The sequence below is a fragment of the Brachyistius frenatus genome, unplaced genomic scaffold (genome assembly GCF_029030835.1).
Source record: "Brachyistius frenatus isolate BFR_SWC_R1_liver_20210118 unplaced genomic scaffold, ASM2903083v1 Contig_29, whole genome shotgun sequence".
Lineage (NCBI taxonomy): Eukaryota > Metazoa > Chordata > Actinopteri > Embiotocidae > Brachyistius > Brachyistius frenatus.
Window position 1 is genome coordinate 2,488,410 of NW_027210628.1, and position 16,725 is coordinate 2,505,134.

The 16,725-nt window shown below is 44.6% G+C and overlaps 2 protein-coding genes across 6 annotated transcripts in view; both read left to right on the forward strand.

Annotated features, from left to right (window-relative positions):
• Positions 1 to 6,419, forward strand: part of suco (SUN domain containing ossification factor) — a 41,641-nt gene extending 35,222 nt beyond the window's left edge. For 3 of the 4 annotated variants that reach the window (XM_069699148.1, XM_069699149.1, XM_069699150.1), the window contains 6 exons: positions 92 to 179; positions 296 to 400; positions 1,416 to 1,570; positions 1,820 to 1,911; positions 2,812 to 2,867; positions 3,362 to 6,419. In XM_069699148.1, coding sequence (XP_069555249.1) covers positions 92 to 179; positions 296 to 400; positions 1,416 to 1,570; positions 1,820 to 1,911; positions 2,812 to 2,867; positions 3,362 to 3,937 — 1,072 coding nt within the window. In that variant the 3' untranslated portion in view covers positions 3,938 to 6,419. The remainder of the gene's footprint in view (positions 1 to 91; positions 180 to 295; positions 401 to 1,415; positions 1,571 to 1,819; positions 1,912 to 2,811; positions 2,868 to 3,361) is intronic. The other variant, XM_069699151.1, reaches the window with a different exon arrangement.
• A 1,782-nt stretch (positions 6,420 to 8,201) lies between these two features.
• On the forward strand, positions 8,202 to 16,450 carry mysm1 (Myb-like, SWIRM and MPN domains 1). 2 transcript variants are annotated; one of them, XM_069699152.1, is made up of 20 exons: positions 8,202 to 8,265; positions 8,535 to 8,607; positions 8,696 to 8,766; positions 10,413 to 10,487; positions 10,587 to 10,665; positions 10,763 to 10,861; positions 11,054 to 11,576; positions 11,654 to 11,912; positions 12,098 to 12,228; positions 12,313 to 12,416; positions 12,502 to 12,579; positions 12,733 to 12,815; positions 12,892 to 12,946; positions 14,229 to 14,279; positions 14,779 to 14,853; positions 14,953 to 15,141; positions 15,228 to 15,360; positions 15,460 to 15,565; positions 15,683 to 15,740; positions 15,855 to 16,450. In XM_069699152.1, exons 1-20 carry the CDS (start codon positions 8,210 to 8,212, stop codon positions 16,155 to 16,157), a joined length of 2,601 nt encoding a protein of 866 aa, XP_069555253.1. In that variant the 5' UTR covers positions 8,202 to 8,209; the 3' UTR covers positions 16,158 to 16,450. The 2 variants fall into 2 exon arrangements, with proteins under 2 accessions (XP_069555253.1, XP_069555254.1); XM_069699153.1 differs by lacking the exon at positions 12,502 to 12,579.
• The last annotated feature ends 275 nt before the right edge of the window (positions 16,451 to 16,725 follow it).

Genomic DNA, 16,725 nt, shown 5'->3' on the forward strand with positions numbered 1-16,725 from the left:
ACTTGACTAATCCTATTTTCCAAATGTTTCAGCCATTTGTAATGTGGAAGAGGTTCTCAGAAATTGTGATTTTTGTACCTGTGTTTTCCAGGTATCGTAAACAGATGGAAGAGATGCAGAGAGCGTTCAACAAGACCATCATCAAACTGCAGAACACGTCCCGCATCGCTGAGGAGCAGGTCACTATAACTTAATGAGGAAAAGAAGTCGACCCATTCACAGTTATCGTTGTATTTCTAGTATTGACGGACAACTGAGCAGCTGATGTAGCTTCTTTTCTTCTGTGTGTTTTCAGGACCAGAAGCAGACTGATTCCATCCAGGTCCTCCAGAGCCAGCTGGAGAACGTCACCAAACTGATGCTCAACCTCACAGCTACAGTCAGCCAGCTGCAGAGAGAGGTAACACACCTGCTGCTGGTGACTGCCTGTATCTTAGTTTGTAATTCAATTCTGTTTGTTGTGTTAGTTTGGGGATGGAACATTGTAATATTCAGTCAGTCAAATAATTCGTGCACCATGTTCAGTTAAGCAATATTTTTCTGTAGAAAATAAAATGGGGTGTTCCGGATGGGTTTTTTAGTGAAAAAGAAATGTTTGAGCTTGAGCATAATTCCTGTTAACCAGGACCTGAGATGAAATGCAGTTTGTTAAAGTTGTTAAACAGCAGTTTTCACATTCACTCACTGCTGAGAGAGACAGAGAGTGGGATGTGGTGTTTGGTCAAGTAAAAGTAAAAAAGAGCAAGAAGCCATCAAACCAAGTCAAACACATGGCAACAGTTTGAAGATTCTTGCACAGATTTAAAATCTACTTAAAGATCATTCAAAACCACAAATATTTATGGTGGTCAGTCACAGAATTCACCTTTTTTCCAGCCTGTGGGCTCTTCTACTCCAAAACATGCCTCATGTCGTATTTCACTTTAAAGGAAAATATGCTACTGACCTTCACTGGAAGCTTACAGCACACTCTCAGCTTGTTTGACTAGAAAGGCTTTTCACCACAAGGACATTATCTGTGCCCACAAAGATTAAATACATGAGGCTTATGAAAAATAAATGCAGTGGGAAGAGCTGACTGTCAGGCAGCTGCCAACACCTGGAAAGGAATTTCTGTTACATTCACCAAAAATGCACCATGATATTCAAAAAGAAAGAGGATAGAGTTTATGTTTCAGAGTCTACAGTCTTTACCACAAACACTTGTGGTTCATTTTGACTGATTTTGTGTGTCAGATCTTTTGCACTCTCTTAAAGGCCTTTTAGAATAAAGTCACACACTACAAAACATCCTTACTTAGGGAAATGATTTAAAACTGCACAATATGTTCACACCCTTTAGATGTTTTTAAAAGTATGAGATTTCCTCATTCATACAGCGTTTCGCTGCTGTCTGTTGTGCTTTTCCTCCGCAGGTGTCCGACCGTCAGAGCTACCTGGTGGTTTCTCTGGTCCTGTGTCTTTCTCTGGGACTCCTGCTGTGTCTGCAGTGCTGCCGCAGCTCTTCTCCCAGCCCCAATTCCAACAGTGCTGCCCTGCCCAAGAGCAACCACTACCCCAGCCCCAAGAGGTTTGTCACACACACACACACACACACACACACACACACACACACACACACACACACACACACACACACACACACACACACACACACACACACACACACACACACACACACACACACACACACACACACACACACACACACACACACACACACACACACAAACACTCCTGCCAATAAAAAGGACATTTTCTTTCTGTAGTCTCAGTGTAAACAACACGGTGTGAATGTCACTCGTGTTTTCCTTGTCAGATGCTTCTCCTCCTATGACGATATGAGCCTGAAGCGCAGGGTGACCTGCCCGCTTGTTCGCTCCAAGTCGTTCCACCTGTCCTCTACAGAAGGTAGGAGCCCTCCTCCTTAACACACACGCACACACACACACACACACACACACACACACACACACACACACACACACACACACACACACACACACACACACACACACACACACACACACACACACACACACACACACACACTACACCCCAAGTCTCCTCTTCAACCTGCCCTCTCTGCTTTTCCATGTAGTTTCTCTCCCCTTGCCTGTCACTGAAGCAGCATAAGACTTGATACTACAGTCATAGCGTGCAGCAAACATCATATTATTGCAGTCTCTTTGAGGCTCGCTGCTTTCGAACGATGCAGCTCGTACCACATAACCAAACACGCCCAATCTTTATTCATTCTTCCCATCTCTCGCTTTCTCTACCTTCACTGTTTTCCTCTCTCGAATGTTGCCAGGCTTTAGTGGCTGACATCTGCGGTGTTGCCAGTGCGTTAAAGGCACCGCACGCCCCGCGGGGAGAGGCTGGTGCGAGCAATAACGGAATCAAGTCTTTGATTCATGAAACCGAAAACTCCCCCTGCTGTTCATTATCCTTCAACTATGTGTGTATGAGTGTGTGTGTTTGCCCTTGAGGCTGAGAGGCTGTCATTGCCAGCTTGTATCCACATGTAGGCTTAAGGACTGTAATAATAGAGCACAATGCTTTGCTGGCTCATGCTAGACATTTGCAAGTAGTGATCAATAATAATGCTTTTTTTTTTCTCTGATTTCATCTTAATGTTAGTTTTTAGTCAAACTGTTTATGCGACTTCCTGTTTGGACGCTAGTTCACGATAAGATGGATTTTACTCTCCTTAATAAAACTACTTGCAAGGTCACTTCATGCTTGTTACATGTATGTATTCCTGTTCTCCATTCCATCATTAACCTGGCCCCTCTCTCCCCTCCCCAGTAGGTCCAGATGACTTGTACATTGTAGAACCTCTAAGGTTTTCTCCAGAGAAAAAGGTACAGTGTCTGTTGGCTGTGACGGCCGCCTTATATAAGTGCTGTGTGTTTTCCAGTGTCAGTCAGTCTAATCTGTACAGTCAGAGCAGGGAACAACTTCTTGATCAGTCACCGATTTCTGAGCTCAGAGAAGTAGACAAGATGAAAGGTCAGCGGAGAAATATCCATTAACCACTTCTTTGCTGACAATGTGTGTTCTCATACGTCACTGCTTTATTCTCCTCATCTAATGGTTTTGGTGAGGTGAATAAAACACTGTGGTTTAAATCACTGGGATCAGCTGTAAATACTTTAATTAAGAGTTTCAGTAATATTTTCTTCCTCCAAATCATTTATTCCATCATTCCCGATTCAACTTTCCTGCCCTTCTCTGACTAGTTTGTGTCCAGCACAAAAGTGGTTAATATGGTCTCACATTATTAGATGTTTCTTGGCCTTTTTAAATCTTTTTAAAATAATTTCTCCACCCCTTTTATGTTTTATTTTTCCTGCAGAAAAAGCGCTGCAAGACAAAGTCGCTGGACAAAGTTGAGACTCTGAAGGCGTTCGATCCCTCTGCTCCCCTCACAAACGGGGATCCCAAGTGTAACGGCTTCCACCCCTGCCTCCCTGCCCTCCCTCCCCCGCCCCCGCCCCCTCCTCTTCCTTCCCCCCCTCCTCCTCCTCCTCCTCCTCCTCCTGCGCCACCTCTCCCTCCGGCTTCACAGGAGGTGTCCTTATTGCCCACATGCACTTCCAAGGAGTTCCCTTCAGAGACGAGCAGCTGCAGCTCTTCCAGCCACTCGGAGGAGTCGTACACCAGCCGCCTCACCCCTCCCTCCCCCATCTACTCCTCCGCCGACATGTGCAATGGCCACGGCCTTTCCTTCCCCCTCAGCCAGCCGCCCGCTAAGTCCCGTCAGGAGAAGCGCTCGGTGAAGCGGCGGAAGTCTCGACAGACGGAGCTGCAGTTCCCCCACATGCCGGGTGGGGGCGTCGGCTCTCTGCCCAGCCTGCAGCAGCTCATTAAGGGAAACAAGGAGATGAGTGTCGGGACCATCGGGGTGACCGCCGTCACAGGACACGTCTGAATACATCACACTTTACACAACTTTTCTGTTCCCGACCGTAACCCACACTACACGGTAGCAGACTCGAGAGGCGACGAGGTCTTACCACATCCCAAAGAACCACATTTCCCATGAGCACCCAGGCGCACCGTGGAACTGAAGAGGCGATGGCAGCAATAGCTCGACATCATCCAGACCTTCTCCACTCCTGTCAAAGACCTGTTTACGGTTATGTGCCTTTATATCTGTTGTAGACCTTTTTGAATTCTGAAAACATGACATTGAAAGAAGTGCTGAGAGACAATGTGGTGGAGTGAAACATCAGTACAAGTCAGATCCTCTTCAAGATGTTTTTTTATTTCTACTGAAGAAGCACATCGTCCCAAGACCGTTGAGCACCCGTGAGTTTAATTCCCCACTCCGAGCACAGTGAGGAGAGGCGCTGGCCTCAACTCGACAAACTTCAACAAGTATTCGGCTGCTCTTTAGGATAAAATGTGAGAGAGCTTTGGAGCATGACAAACGACTTTCTCTCAGCCTTTCACTTCCTTCTGTCTTCATCCATTCAGTCCTCATTTCTCTATCCTGTCCTGATGTGACTGCAGGTGTTTGTATAGGACCAGAGTGTTCATTGTGCACCTCTCTGTCTCTGTCAGTGTGTGTTGCAAACCAACCAAAGCTGAATGAAGAAAATGGCTGCGCAAGGCGTCAAACAGCCTGAATGTGTACGTTTAGTTTAGCCTCTTACTACACATACAGCAGCAGCAGCAGTGTGTCGATCCTACAAGTGCACAAGGAACCAGTTAGTTTGGGCTGGGCCCAGAAACACTGCTCACGTGAAGAGAAGTGATGCTGTCACATTGGATTCTGTCACTGTGATGAAGGTAAAGGGACCGCAGGCGAGCTGCACTCTACTGTTTCTATTACATGTTCTTATTTCTGTCATCCACAACTGAGCCACACTTCCTCTTTAATCTCTGCTGCTTTGGTTCAATTGAATTATTCTCCCAACTTGTATGAGGGAGGGAAATCAGTCATGAGTATGTTTACACTCATGTCGCGCGCACACACGCACACACACACACACACACACACACACACACACACACACACACACACAGCTACCAGGACCCTGCAGCCGAGTCTGACAGACCAGTTTTATTTATCTATTTATTTATTTAAATGAGCAGAGATTTTTCTAACCCAGGCCGCTGGTCTGCCAGTCTCACAGCGCTGCAGTAGTCGATCCATGTTAAGGTTGTTACACAGAAATATTACTCGGCGGTACCGACTCGTACAGTCGTGGTGGAAGGTTCAACCACATACCCACTCTTATTTTATATTTGATCTCCGGCTCTCATTTTGTTACAGCTTGCCATCACCTCAGCCTGAGGTATCAGACAAGTATGATAGGAGTCACATTTTATATCAAACAGAATAAGTGAGGATTGATTTAGTTACACATGTTTATTAGGATCATCACACTGCTGCTGCTTTTGGAAGTAGTGATTGTTTATTATTGTCCTGTCCTCTCTGTTTCAGTTTGTTGGATGAGCTCACTGATTTTAAATCATGCCTGACCCACAATAACAGACGGGTTAAACAGATCTGAAAAGGATGGATGTTTATCTTTTGTCTGTTTTAAAAAAAAACAGAAAAGAAACTTAAATGTATTTGTTTTTAAATGGATGCAGTTTCTGACTGGCTCGGTGCGGTTGCTCCCGTGTGCATCCTGACAGAGACAGAACACCTCTCCCGTCATTACCTCCTCTTCCTCTACATATTCATACGGGTCACCTCTGACCTCCCACTGCACCACTTTCTCTGCCTGCTTTTATCAACCACTGATGTCAGGAGCTTGAGATACTTACTTTTTTTTCTACATGCTGAGCTGATCTCTCCGTGCGTCCTCACTCTCACTGCTCACTCCCCTCACTCACTTTTTTTTTTCCACTTTGTCATGGCTCTTTGGCTTCATGTGTTTTTGCCCCACCGTCAATGAGGAAATGAATCGCTGAATAAAGGGAACGCAGCATTGATAAGTCTGATTTGGAACACTATTAATGTGATTTATGTTCCAGAAGCCAAGCAAACCCTGACTTTATTTGTACCCTTTCTGAATGTGTATGATGTTTGTGCGTGTAAACCTGTATGCATGTGAGATTATTTTTTGTCTCCTGCGTGTGTGTCTGTGTTATGAGAAAAGACTACTTTGAATCTACTTATCCCCATAACACAGCAAACAAGGAGGAAAAAAAAAACACTTGGAGAGAAATTCTTGGAGCTCAGTGTGCACTTTGTATGACTCCTCATGCCTTTTTTTTGTTTTTGTTTTTCTACCTTGTGTCAAGTGCTCTATCTCTTCTCCTCTCTCCCTCTCTTTTTGTCTGAGTACTCTGAAGAGCTGCACAGTATTTTTGAGCAGGAGTGAGTTACTACAAAAAACTGTAGTGCCATTAGAAACTGTGAATTCTTTCTAAATAAAACCTTTTTTTTTGTTGTCTTTTGCCTTGTTTTTGTGATTTATTGTGTGCAACTTCGTATTCAGCCTCAGTGAGGATATTGTTTGAGCCTTTTAAAGCCCGCCCAGTCCAGCAAGAATGGGGCAAAACACTGCGAAATTAACACGCAAAGTGCACCCAATTGGAGTGAATGAAATAATAAACAACCATATTAAAATGTCAGTGTTAAGGAAATGTTAAAACAGCATGCATAGGGCCGTGCACATTAGCATTGAGAGAGCTTAACTGGGGAATGGTTCAGGCTCGCCTTTATCAAAGACCGTTTAAAGTTTACTCTTAAAAGTAGAGATGGTGTCTGCCTCCAGTACCCAAGCTGAGAGCCAGTTCCACAGCTGAGGGGTCTAAAAGAAGAGGCTCTGCCTACCAGTTTACTTTTGGAAACTGTAGGAACCACAAGTAAGCCAGCCCTCTGAGAGCAAGGTCTTGGGATATTATCGTCGTATGAGGTCTGTAAGATGATAGTCACTGAGGGCTTTATGTAAGGAGAAAGATTTTAAATTACATTCTTGACTTCATGTTAGAAAAATTACTCAAGAGGCTTGGTTCAAAATCAAACACAGCGGACATTTTATTCTTGCAAGAAGGAGCAACTGTATGCACCCTCAAAGAGAGGTGTCCAGCAGTGCTCCCCCAGCAGTTCTCTAGCAGGGCTTTCCAGCCGGGCTCTACCCAGCCTGGTTTCCCCCAGCAGTCCTCTCCTCCGCCGTCCTCGTCTTCCATTCTCCTTTGCACTTTTCCTTTGTCACACTATATAAAAGCTGCCCTAACAGTTGACAGTCACCCCCATTCCCTTTGTATCTGCTTTTGTGTGGCAATACAGAGTTGGTTGTAGGTCACAAGATAAGGGAGTCGTCAATTAGAGACTTTCCGGAGCCACAATGCAAACAAGAGGAAGAGACAAATCCTTTTTTTCCATCACATGGAGCTGATGAAGAGAAGCTAAAATGGAAGAAAAAAAATATATCTCTTGTTAAATCCCATCAGTGCTGTCGCTGCAGCATTTTGGATCAACTAGAAGCTTTTCAGAGAGTTTCTGGGATGTCCTGATTGAAAAGAATTACTTTTGTACAATCTGGAAGTAACAAATGCATGGATTAACTTTGGAGTATTATGCTGAGACAGGATGTTCCTAATTTTGACAATAATACACAGATGAAAGAAGGCAGTCCGAGAGACTTGCTTTATATAGGAATTAAATGACATATCTATCAAAAAATACCTCCAAGGTTGTTCACAGCAGATGCGACTGGAATCCAAGGCCCTGTGAACCAGAGTGAAACCATAAATATTTGAATGGTACTCCAAGTTTTAAAAAGAAGAATTTTCTGCCCTGAAACGGATTTAAAATCGGGAGAGCTTTAGAAGATGTCATTCATTACTTTGCATACAAGTGTTGTTGGAAAAGTTACAACTATAGTCAGAGCAGTTAAACCATTTCAGCAACTGGTGGATGTGACATTTGGGGTTTAATAACATGCATAAAATAATTGAACAACTGGAGAAATGTCAATTCCTTTCTTAGTATACGAATTGTAGACAATTGGACACATTGGGCTACTCTGGGAGTGTTTAAACTTACTGATTGTATGCAACTAGAAACTAAAGCAACTATTCAGCCCAGAAGGAGGCAGTAAAGCATCATCAAGGACACCAGCTGCCGTAAAAGCGGATAAATCCGTTCATCCGACCACCAGGTGTCGCTGTGAGTAAACCTGGACTCTGTTCTCTTCCTCCTCTCTCTCCTCTCCGTTGTTTACCTTTATTCAGCAACATGGAGGACGAGGTGGATGTTGACATCGAGGGAGACGACTTTGAGAGCAGTGTTAGGTGAGAATGTCCACCTGTTCAGGTGGATTCGTGTTTACACCGTCTGCTGCGGTCTTAGCGTCTTATCAGAGACCCGGATGTTGATACATGTCCCTGTTTGGACGACTATTTAGACGACTGCCGCTGTAGACACCAAGCTCGTCCTGTGTCTCAGGTGTGTGTGTGTGTGTGTGTGTGTGTGTGTGTGTGTGTGTGTGTGTGTGTGTGTGTGTGTGTGTGTGTGTGTGTGTGTGTGTGTGTCCGCTCACATTTGGTGTTTACTCTTGCAGTAAGATGGACGGAGGAGGGTTAGTTCAGGAGCAGCTCATACAGTCTGCGGGGAAGAGCAGCGCCTGGATACTGGTACGAGTTCCCCGATACTCAGTCCTTCACGGGGCTCCCGTGTCGCTCCCGTGGGTACTGGTGTTAACTCCGTCTCTCTTCTGTACAGCCCTGGGAGCTGGACAGCTCCATCAGCCTGGAGAACAGAGAGGTGATAGAGAGGATGCTGCTGGAGGAACAGTATCCTTTTACAGACCTTGAACGCACCACCCGGTTCGTTGGAGGTGCTTCTGATTATGCTTTCCGTAGTCTGTGACTAATGTAAACATGCACTAAAACAAACCGGTCACGCTGGAGGATGTTGCAGGCAGCAGGTCGTTCTCCACGGCGTCTCCAGACTCCGTCACGTCTGTCACATGTGCTCAGTGTGAACCTGCTCTCATCCGTGAAGATCACAGGGCGCCGACGGAGAAGCTGCCAATCTTGGTGTTCTCTGGCAAATGCCGATCGCCCTGCACGGTGTTGGGCTGTAAGCACAGGCCCCACTTGTGGATGTCGGGCCCTCGTACCACCCTCATGGAGTCTGTTTCTGACAGTTTGAGCAGAAACATGCACATTAGTGGCCCGCTGGAAGTCATTTTGTAGGGCTCTGGCAGCGCTCCTCCTGTTCCTCCTCGCACGAAGGAGCAGATGGCGGTCCTGCTGCTGGGTTGTTGTCCTCCTACGGCCCCCTCCACGTCTCCTGGTGGACCGGCCTGTCTCCTGGTATGTCCTCCGTGCTCTTGACACTGTGCTGACAGACACAGCAAACCTTCTTGCCACAGCGTGCATTAATGTGTCATCCTGGATGAGCTGCACTACCTGAGCAACTTCTGTGGGTTGGAGACACCTCATGCTACCTCTAGTGGTGAGGACACTGGCAAAATGCAAAAGTGACCAAAAATCATCCAGAAAGGACGAGGACAGAGAAATGGTCTGTGGTCACCACCTGCAGAACCGTTCCTTTATAGGGTTGTCTTGATAATTGACTCATTTCCACCTGTTGTTTGTTCCAGTTGCACAACAGCAGGTGAAATTGATTCACAATCAGTGTTGCTTCCTGACTGGACAGGTTGATTTCCCAGAAGTGTGATTGACTTGGAGTTACATTGTGTTGTTTAAGTGTTCCCTTTATTTTTTTTGAGCAGTGTACATTTCAGCACGTTTTATAGTTGAAACTCAGGTATACAAATATATTAATGATGGTACATGTGGAGGTGTCCAATAATCAGTTTCCATTCAGAGACACACTGTCCTGCAGCAGTGTTATTCAAACCTCAGACACTTTTCAGGTTAAAAGCCAAACGATGACACTTTCATTAATTAAATGAGTTCATCTTGAAGGCACCACACTCATTTTTTACTGTGCTGTATGTTGCATTATAGATATATCACTCTCACTCATGTTGAAGGATGAAAATAGAGACACAAATAACTAACAGTTACAACTAGGAGGAGGGCGATGGGGCCTTACAATGATGAGGTTTATTTTTAATCTGCTCTAATTTTTCAGAATATAGGAAAATGTTCACACAGACATAGTCATATTAACAGTCCAAAATTATGTACGGTCGCATATTTTTTATTGGAAAAAATATATACAACTCAAATCCTCCACTAAATGTGTTACGCCTTAGTGTTCCACAAACTTAGGAAAAACTCTGAAGCTGGAAGCGTCAAATTTTGCTTGTAAAATGACTTAAAGCCATTAATGATTGTCAGAAATGTTGCAGATTAATAAACTTCACTGTTTCAGCTCTAATATAGTCTACCGGTCAGACACACAGTGTCGGTGCTGCTACTACATCTCTGATTCTTGAAGCAGTTGTCCTGAGCTCTGCTTGCAGATATTACCTGACGGGTTCGGAGATTTCCGACCATATTTGTCAAGATGATGCTCACAAAAAGCCCAAAGTGAAGAAGTAAGTCAGCTCTTCATTCAGCGTTCACCATGAACACGGTACACTGACTCCTCATGTCGTCAGCATTCATGTCCCACTTCCTGTCTGTTTCATGTTCAGGTCTCCGGTCAAGAGCTCGGCCTCGTCTTCATCCTCCCGCTGGTCACAGCAGGAGAAAGACCTGTTTGAGGAAGGAATGGTAAACTCTCCCAACAGATTCAACGCTTTTTTTACATGATGCACGTTATGAGTGTGTTGTCTGAATTCTTTGGAAGCTAAAGTGTGTTTTCCGGCAGGCTCAGTTTGGTCGAAGGTGGACCAAGATTGCCAAGCTGGTGGGCAGCCGTACCGTCCTGCAGGTCAAGAGTTTTGCCAGACAGTATTTCAAACACAAGGTAAGACTCTCTGCCTGTATTATGCTGCTTCTATTCAGGATGCAGGGTGTACACACAATTTTCAGTTTGTATACAAGTATAATTATAGTCCTCATTTAAAAACAAATCTTTCACAACCACAATGCCTCCTCAGGAAAGGTAATAGAAATGAAGGTTAAACCTTCCTCTTCCTCATCTGTACTTTATTTTCAGGCCAAGTCAGAACCCACAGCTGCAGCTCCCTCTGGTGGTCCTGAGCTGCACCTACAGCCTCCTCAGCCCACATCCAGTCATGCTCCCACTCTGGCCAATGCTGTCCGCATAGAGAAGCTTTCCGACGATGAGGATGAGGACGTGGACATCACTGATGACCCCAGTGACGACAAAGCGGGATACGACAAACTGCCGGCCGAGGTCAAAACTGAGCCGTGTGGGTCAGAAGAGAATCAAACAGAGAGCCCCGCAGAGGACGAGGGTCTGAGTCGGGTGAAGAGCATCAACGATGAGATGAAAGACCAAGCGGGCTGCAGCTTTCTTCCTCTACAAAGTCCTCAGCCCTCGTCTTCCTTTGTTGGCTCAGAGGAAGCCGGGTTGGACGAGAAAGTCAACAAGACGCTGTCTATTTTGCCAGAAAGTCCTCAGATAAGCTCGAAGCAGAGTGATGAAGACCACAGCTCCCAGAGTGAGATCTCAGTGCAGACTGGTCAGCAGGAGGACGTCTGCAGTGATGGAACAGGTAATCCACGCTTCATGATCACATCCAGGTTTTTCTCTGTAGTTTAGCAACTGTATTCATGCTCTTTTGCTTTCTAGATTTTGTTGATAAGATCGAGAAGCATCTAAATGATAGACCGGATGAAGACCAGGAGGAGGAGGATGAGGAGGAGGAGGAGGAAGAGGATGAAGACGAAGATGAGGAGGAGGAGCTTAAGGCCCCCGAGCAAGAAATAGAGATGGACACAGAGGTCATCAGTGAGGACGAGAAACAAGCCATCCCCGAATTCTTCGAGGGACGACCATCCAAAACCCCCGAGAGATATCTGAAGATCAGAAACTACATCTTGGATCAGTGGTAGGACACACACACACACACACACACACACACACACACACACACACACACACACACACACACACACACACACACACACACACACACACACACACACACACACACACACACACACACGATCGGGAACTTCTGTCTGCATGCATGGCTTTCCAGACGGTCTTGTCATTACAGTCTTTGTCCTCTAGGCTGAAGAGTAAGCCCAAGTACCTGAACAAGACATCGATCCGGCCCGGTCTGAAGAACTGTGGAGACGTCAACTGCATTGGGAGGATACACACCTACCTGGAGCTCATTGGAGCCATCAACTTCAGCTGCGGTAACCCTACTGAGTCCATAACAGCTGTTGCTACTCTTCTCTTTATCTGTTGTTCATGTTGGGGCTCTGACTTCCTTCTGGTAGAGCAAGCTGTGTACAACCGGCCGAAGGTGGTGGACCGTTCCAAGCACAAGGAGGGCAAGGATGTGCTCAAGGCCTATCAGCTCGCCCAGAGGCTGCAGAGCATGGTAGGTACCCAGAAACCCACACACACCTGACTATGAGCATTAAGATTGCGCGTCAGGCCTCGAGCTAACTGCTGATTGGTTGTAGCGGACCAGGAAGCGGCGTGTGCGGGACATATGGGGGAACTGGTGTGACGCCAAAGACTTGGAAGGACAGACATTTGAGGTTTCGACACTATCTGACACACACACACACACACACACACACACACACACACACACACACACACACACACACACACACACACACACACACTACGCTGGTAACGAGTGGGTGATAATATATCTATTTATTCTGCGGTGTCTGTGTGTTCACCAGCATCTCAGTGCTGAGAAGCTGGCCCTGCACAGAGGGGAGATGAAGAAGCAGCCCAGACCCTGCAAGATGTCCAGATACAGAGGGTGAGCGCGATGGATTGATGCAACACTTATCCAATTATATACACAGGAACACTCACAATGTCTCTCTGTCCACCAGCGGTTTTGATCCCTTCCAGCTGATTCCCTGCCGGTCGTTTGAAGAGGATGTTCAGGTCAGTGAACATCTGTGTCATAGTTTAGTCACCGATAGTGCTTCCTTTTACCTACAGTTGATGTGTCAGACTAGTGCCCCACCAATCAATTAATTTGGCTCCACATGAAGAAGAAAGCAGAGCTGGAGACCACACATCCTAATTTGCATACAAAAAACTAAAAAGGTTCACGAAGTCAGTAGTGTGGAAGTAGTATGTTTAAAAGACCAGATGCTCAAAAATCACAGGAATATGTTAGTTTTTTTTAATTGATTTTATAAAAATTATTATTCAAGATTTTGTTTATGTTGACATTTAAAACTATAACACTTAAGAAAAAGTTAAAAATAATATTTGTCCATATGTTGCCACATCATTGAGAATATTGTTATTGCAGAAATATAATTTATATTATTTTAGGGCCATATTGCCCACCTCTACTGTCTATCATACAGCCGTATTGGAATCTCCACATATTTAATGGAGCTATGTCTCCCATCACAATTATAAAACGGGAGAATGAGGAAAAACTACATAACATTTCAGACATAAAGAAAAACACAAAGACATTCAGGTTGTTGATGAATAATTTATAACAACAACATAATTTATTATGCTGCTTTCGTATGGTAATACTGACTTGGTTGTAGGTCACAAGATAAGGACACAGGGGAGTCGTCAATTAGATCCGGAAAGTAAAACAAAAGGAATCACTTGCAAACAAAAGAGAAAACCCAAAGAGACTTTCCAGAGCCACAATGCAAACAAAAGGAAGAGACAAATCTTTTCTTTCCATAATTTATTATGTTGTACAGCATAATACTGAGACAAACATCATCTTTAACCATCACAAAGCTTAAGACAGAAAAGCTCAAGCTTCCATTGGTTGGTTTGTTCCATAGTCTGATCATGTAAAAACTCATACGCAGACTAAAACCTTGACCTCCTCTCCAAGTTCACGTTGCACACACATACATTAACATGAGCCTGTTTTAAATGCACATACAGCTTGTATCTGAGTAGAGCAATTTGTCACTAAGATAAAAAAAAAAATAGACAGTTAACATATGAATAATGACAGACCATAGGTTTGTCACCATGAGTTGAGTACTGTCACATCAGACGGTCTGTGAAAGAACATAACAAGTCCTGCCTTATTCATGATGTTTTATGTGTCATATGTATCTATTTAACTATTTTGTAACATCTTCACTGACTATTGCTTGAACTGACATGGACCTAACTGTAGAATCATTCCAAGGCATCAAGTTTATGAAGTTTCTGTTCTTTCTTGTTTTCACAGGAACCGTTCCAGGTCATCGTGTGTGCCGAGACTCTTCTCATCATGGACATGGTATGTTACACACACAACCTTGAAGAATTCTTACTGTCAGCCAGGTGAGGTGATTAACCAGGGATTCTTTTTAGTTTGTTTTTTTGCATTCCTATAAGACCAGAAACTCTACAATGCCATTACTTCTTTTGTTAGATTCTGATGGAAAGAAAAGATTTGTCTCTTCCTCTTGTTTGCATTGTGGCTCCGGAAAGTCTCTTTGGGTTTTGTCCCACTGTATAAAAGCTGCCCTTTTGTACTTTGATCCATTACTTTCCTCCTGCCTTTCCTTTTCTCCTCTGTCACCCCTAACCCCGTCACGTGACGTGGGCCCTTTTTACTGGACACCTCTCTTTGAGGGTGCATGTATGCGTTCCTTCTTGCAAGAATAAATGTTCGATGTGTTTGATTTTGAACCAAGCCTCTAAGTAATTTTTCTAACAGATTCCTTTTCAAAATAATGGCCTCCTTTCTTCAAATGTTCCTAAAATGATCCAATATGCTGTGATCCTGTCTTCAGCATGCCCACGTGTCGCGGGGGGAAGTCATCGGTCTGCTGGGTGGGACTTTCAATGAAGAAGCGAAAGTATTAAAGGTAGGAGGAGCAGTTGAAGACAACAGTGCAGACTAATAAAGGATAAAGCTCTTATTCACGATATGTTCTGTATGTAGTGACCAGTACTGTTGCCTTTAGATCTGTGCAGCGGAGCCGTGTAACAGTGTGAGCACAGGTCTGCAGTGTGAGATGGATTCGGTGTCTCAGACGCAGGCCTGTGACGCGCTGTCCTCCCTGGGCTTCAGCGTGGTGGGCTGGTACCACTCGCATCCCTCCTTCCATCCGAACCCGTCGGTGCGGGACATCAACACGCAGGACCAGTTCCAGGTAACGTCTACTGAATGGAGGCGCTCTCACGGGGTTAACTACATGTGAACACATGATCTGACTCTCTTGTGTCTTGAATGTTCCAGAGTTATTTCTCACGTGGCGGAGCGCCTTTTATCGGGATGATTGTGAGCCCGTATGACCCAGCCAACCCCTCCCCCCACTCCCAAACTACCTGCCTGTTGGTAAAAGAGAGCCAGGAGTCAGCAAGACCCCAGAGTATGTCTTGCAATTACACAATTAGACATAACTTAAAACAGTGATCAAGTGATCATATACATTTTATTCTCTGGCTGATTCCCGTCTGTTCCTCCTCAGAGCTGCCCTACAGATTTGACTTCCTGCCATCACAAGACATCCCAGACTGGGAGCAGACGATGAAGAGGGCTCAGTGGATCATCCACAAATACTCTCAAACACCCGGGTGAGTGAGACCAGACGGTCGTGGCCATTCTGAACCGTCTGATCTCATCTTTTTGTGTCGTTGAACAATATTTGGTAGGGTGTGTAAACTTTTTATTTTGCTACTCTGGTTGGTCAGGAGCGTGCAGATGGACAGATTATTCCGGAGAGACTCCCATCTCACCTGTTTAGAGAAGGTCAGTCTAGCCCGTCAGTCCTTCCAGTTTTCACATCTCACTGGCTAATGGCTTTGTGAACTGATTTTACACCTGCTTTTACTGTCTACCTCGTTTCACTCGACCTCCCTCTAGATGCTGGCGTCTCTGGCGAGGTACTTGGAATCCCTGCCAGATGAAGAGGGACACTCCTTCCTCACCCAGATCCAGGCCCTTTTCCGGTCAGACTTTATTTCCAAGCAGCAATCTTCAAACCAGTACAAAGAAGAATCTTTAAATATCTTGTCCAAGCCGGTGGCGTCAGAGGACCTTGAGCTTGACCAACAGATCAGCCAGGAGAGGGAGAGGCCCCAGGAAAAACAAGACTCAGAGATGAACAGCAGTCCTGTGTTGCATCTGGGCTCTGTGCTGTCAATTGAACATGACTATTTACTGTGAAGAACCATATAGCAGATTGTACTTGTACTACACTATATCATCTTTTATAAATACATTGAAGTTTTGTATCAGTATTACCAATTTACTCATTTAGTTTTTTAACCTTTTCTTATTTTACTTTGACTCCATTGACCAAAAACCCCAATTTACCAATGTTTGTTATGTCAGGACTTTAAACTGAATGCACAGTAACCCGTGGGGACTCATGTCAGGTAGAAAGAGAGTGTCATGTTGAAAATGTTCTGATTTGTTCTGGTTTTGTTTAAACATGGAAATAAAAATTAATTTTCTTATGTTGTGGTCTTTTGTATTTAAATTTTTTTGTAACACTTTGATATATATAGTATATTTTTGTTATCACTTTAAGGAGCTTTTGTTTCCAATAAGCAATAAAGTTTTAACTTTATTGCCTCCATAAAAGGCAATGATGAATTTTCGTTCAGTGGAAACAATGATAGCTTCCAAAGCAATTAATTACATCATTTTCAGCTTTATGTAACCTTTACTGGTGGCGGGACGGTAAATTCGTGACCGGAACATCAAATTCGTGACCGGAACGTTTGTCACT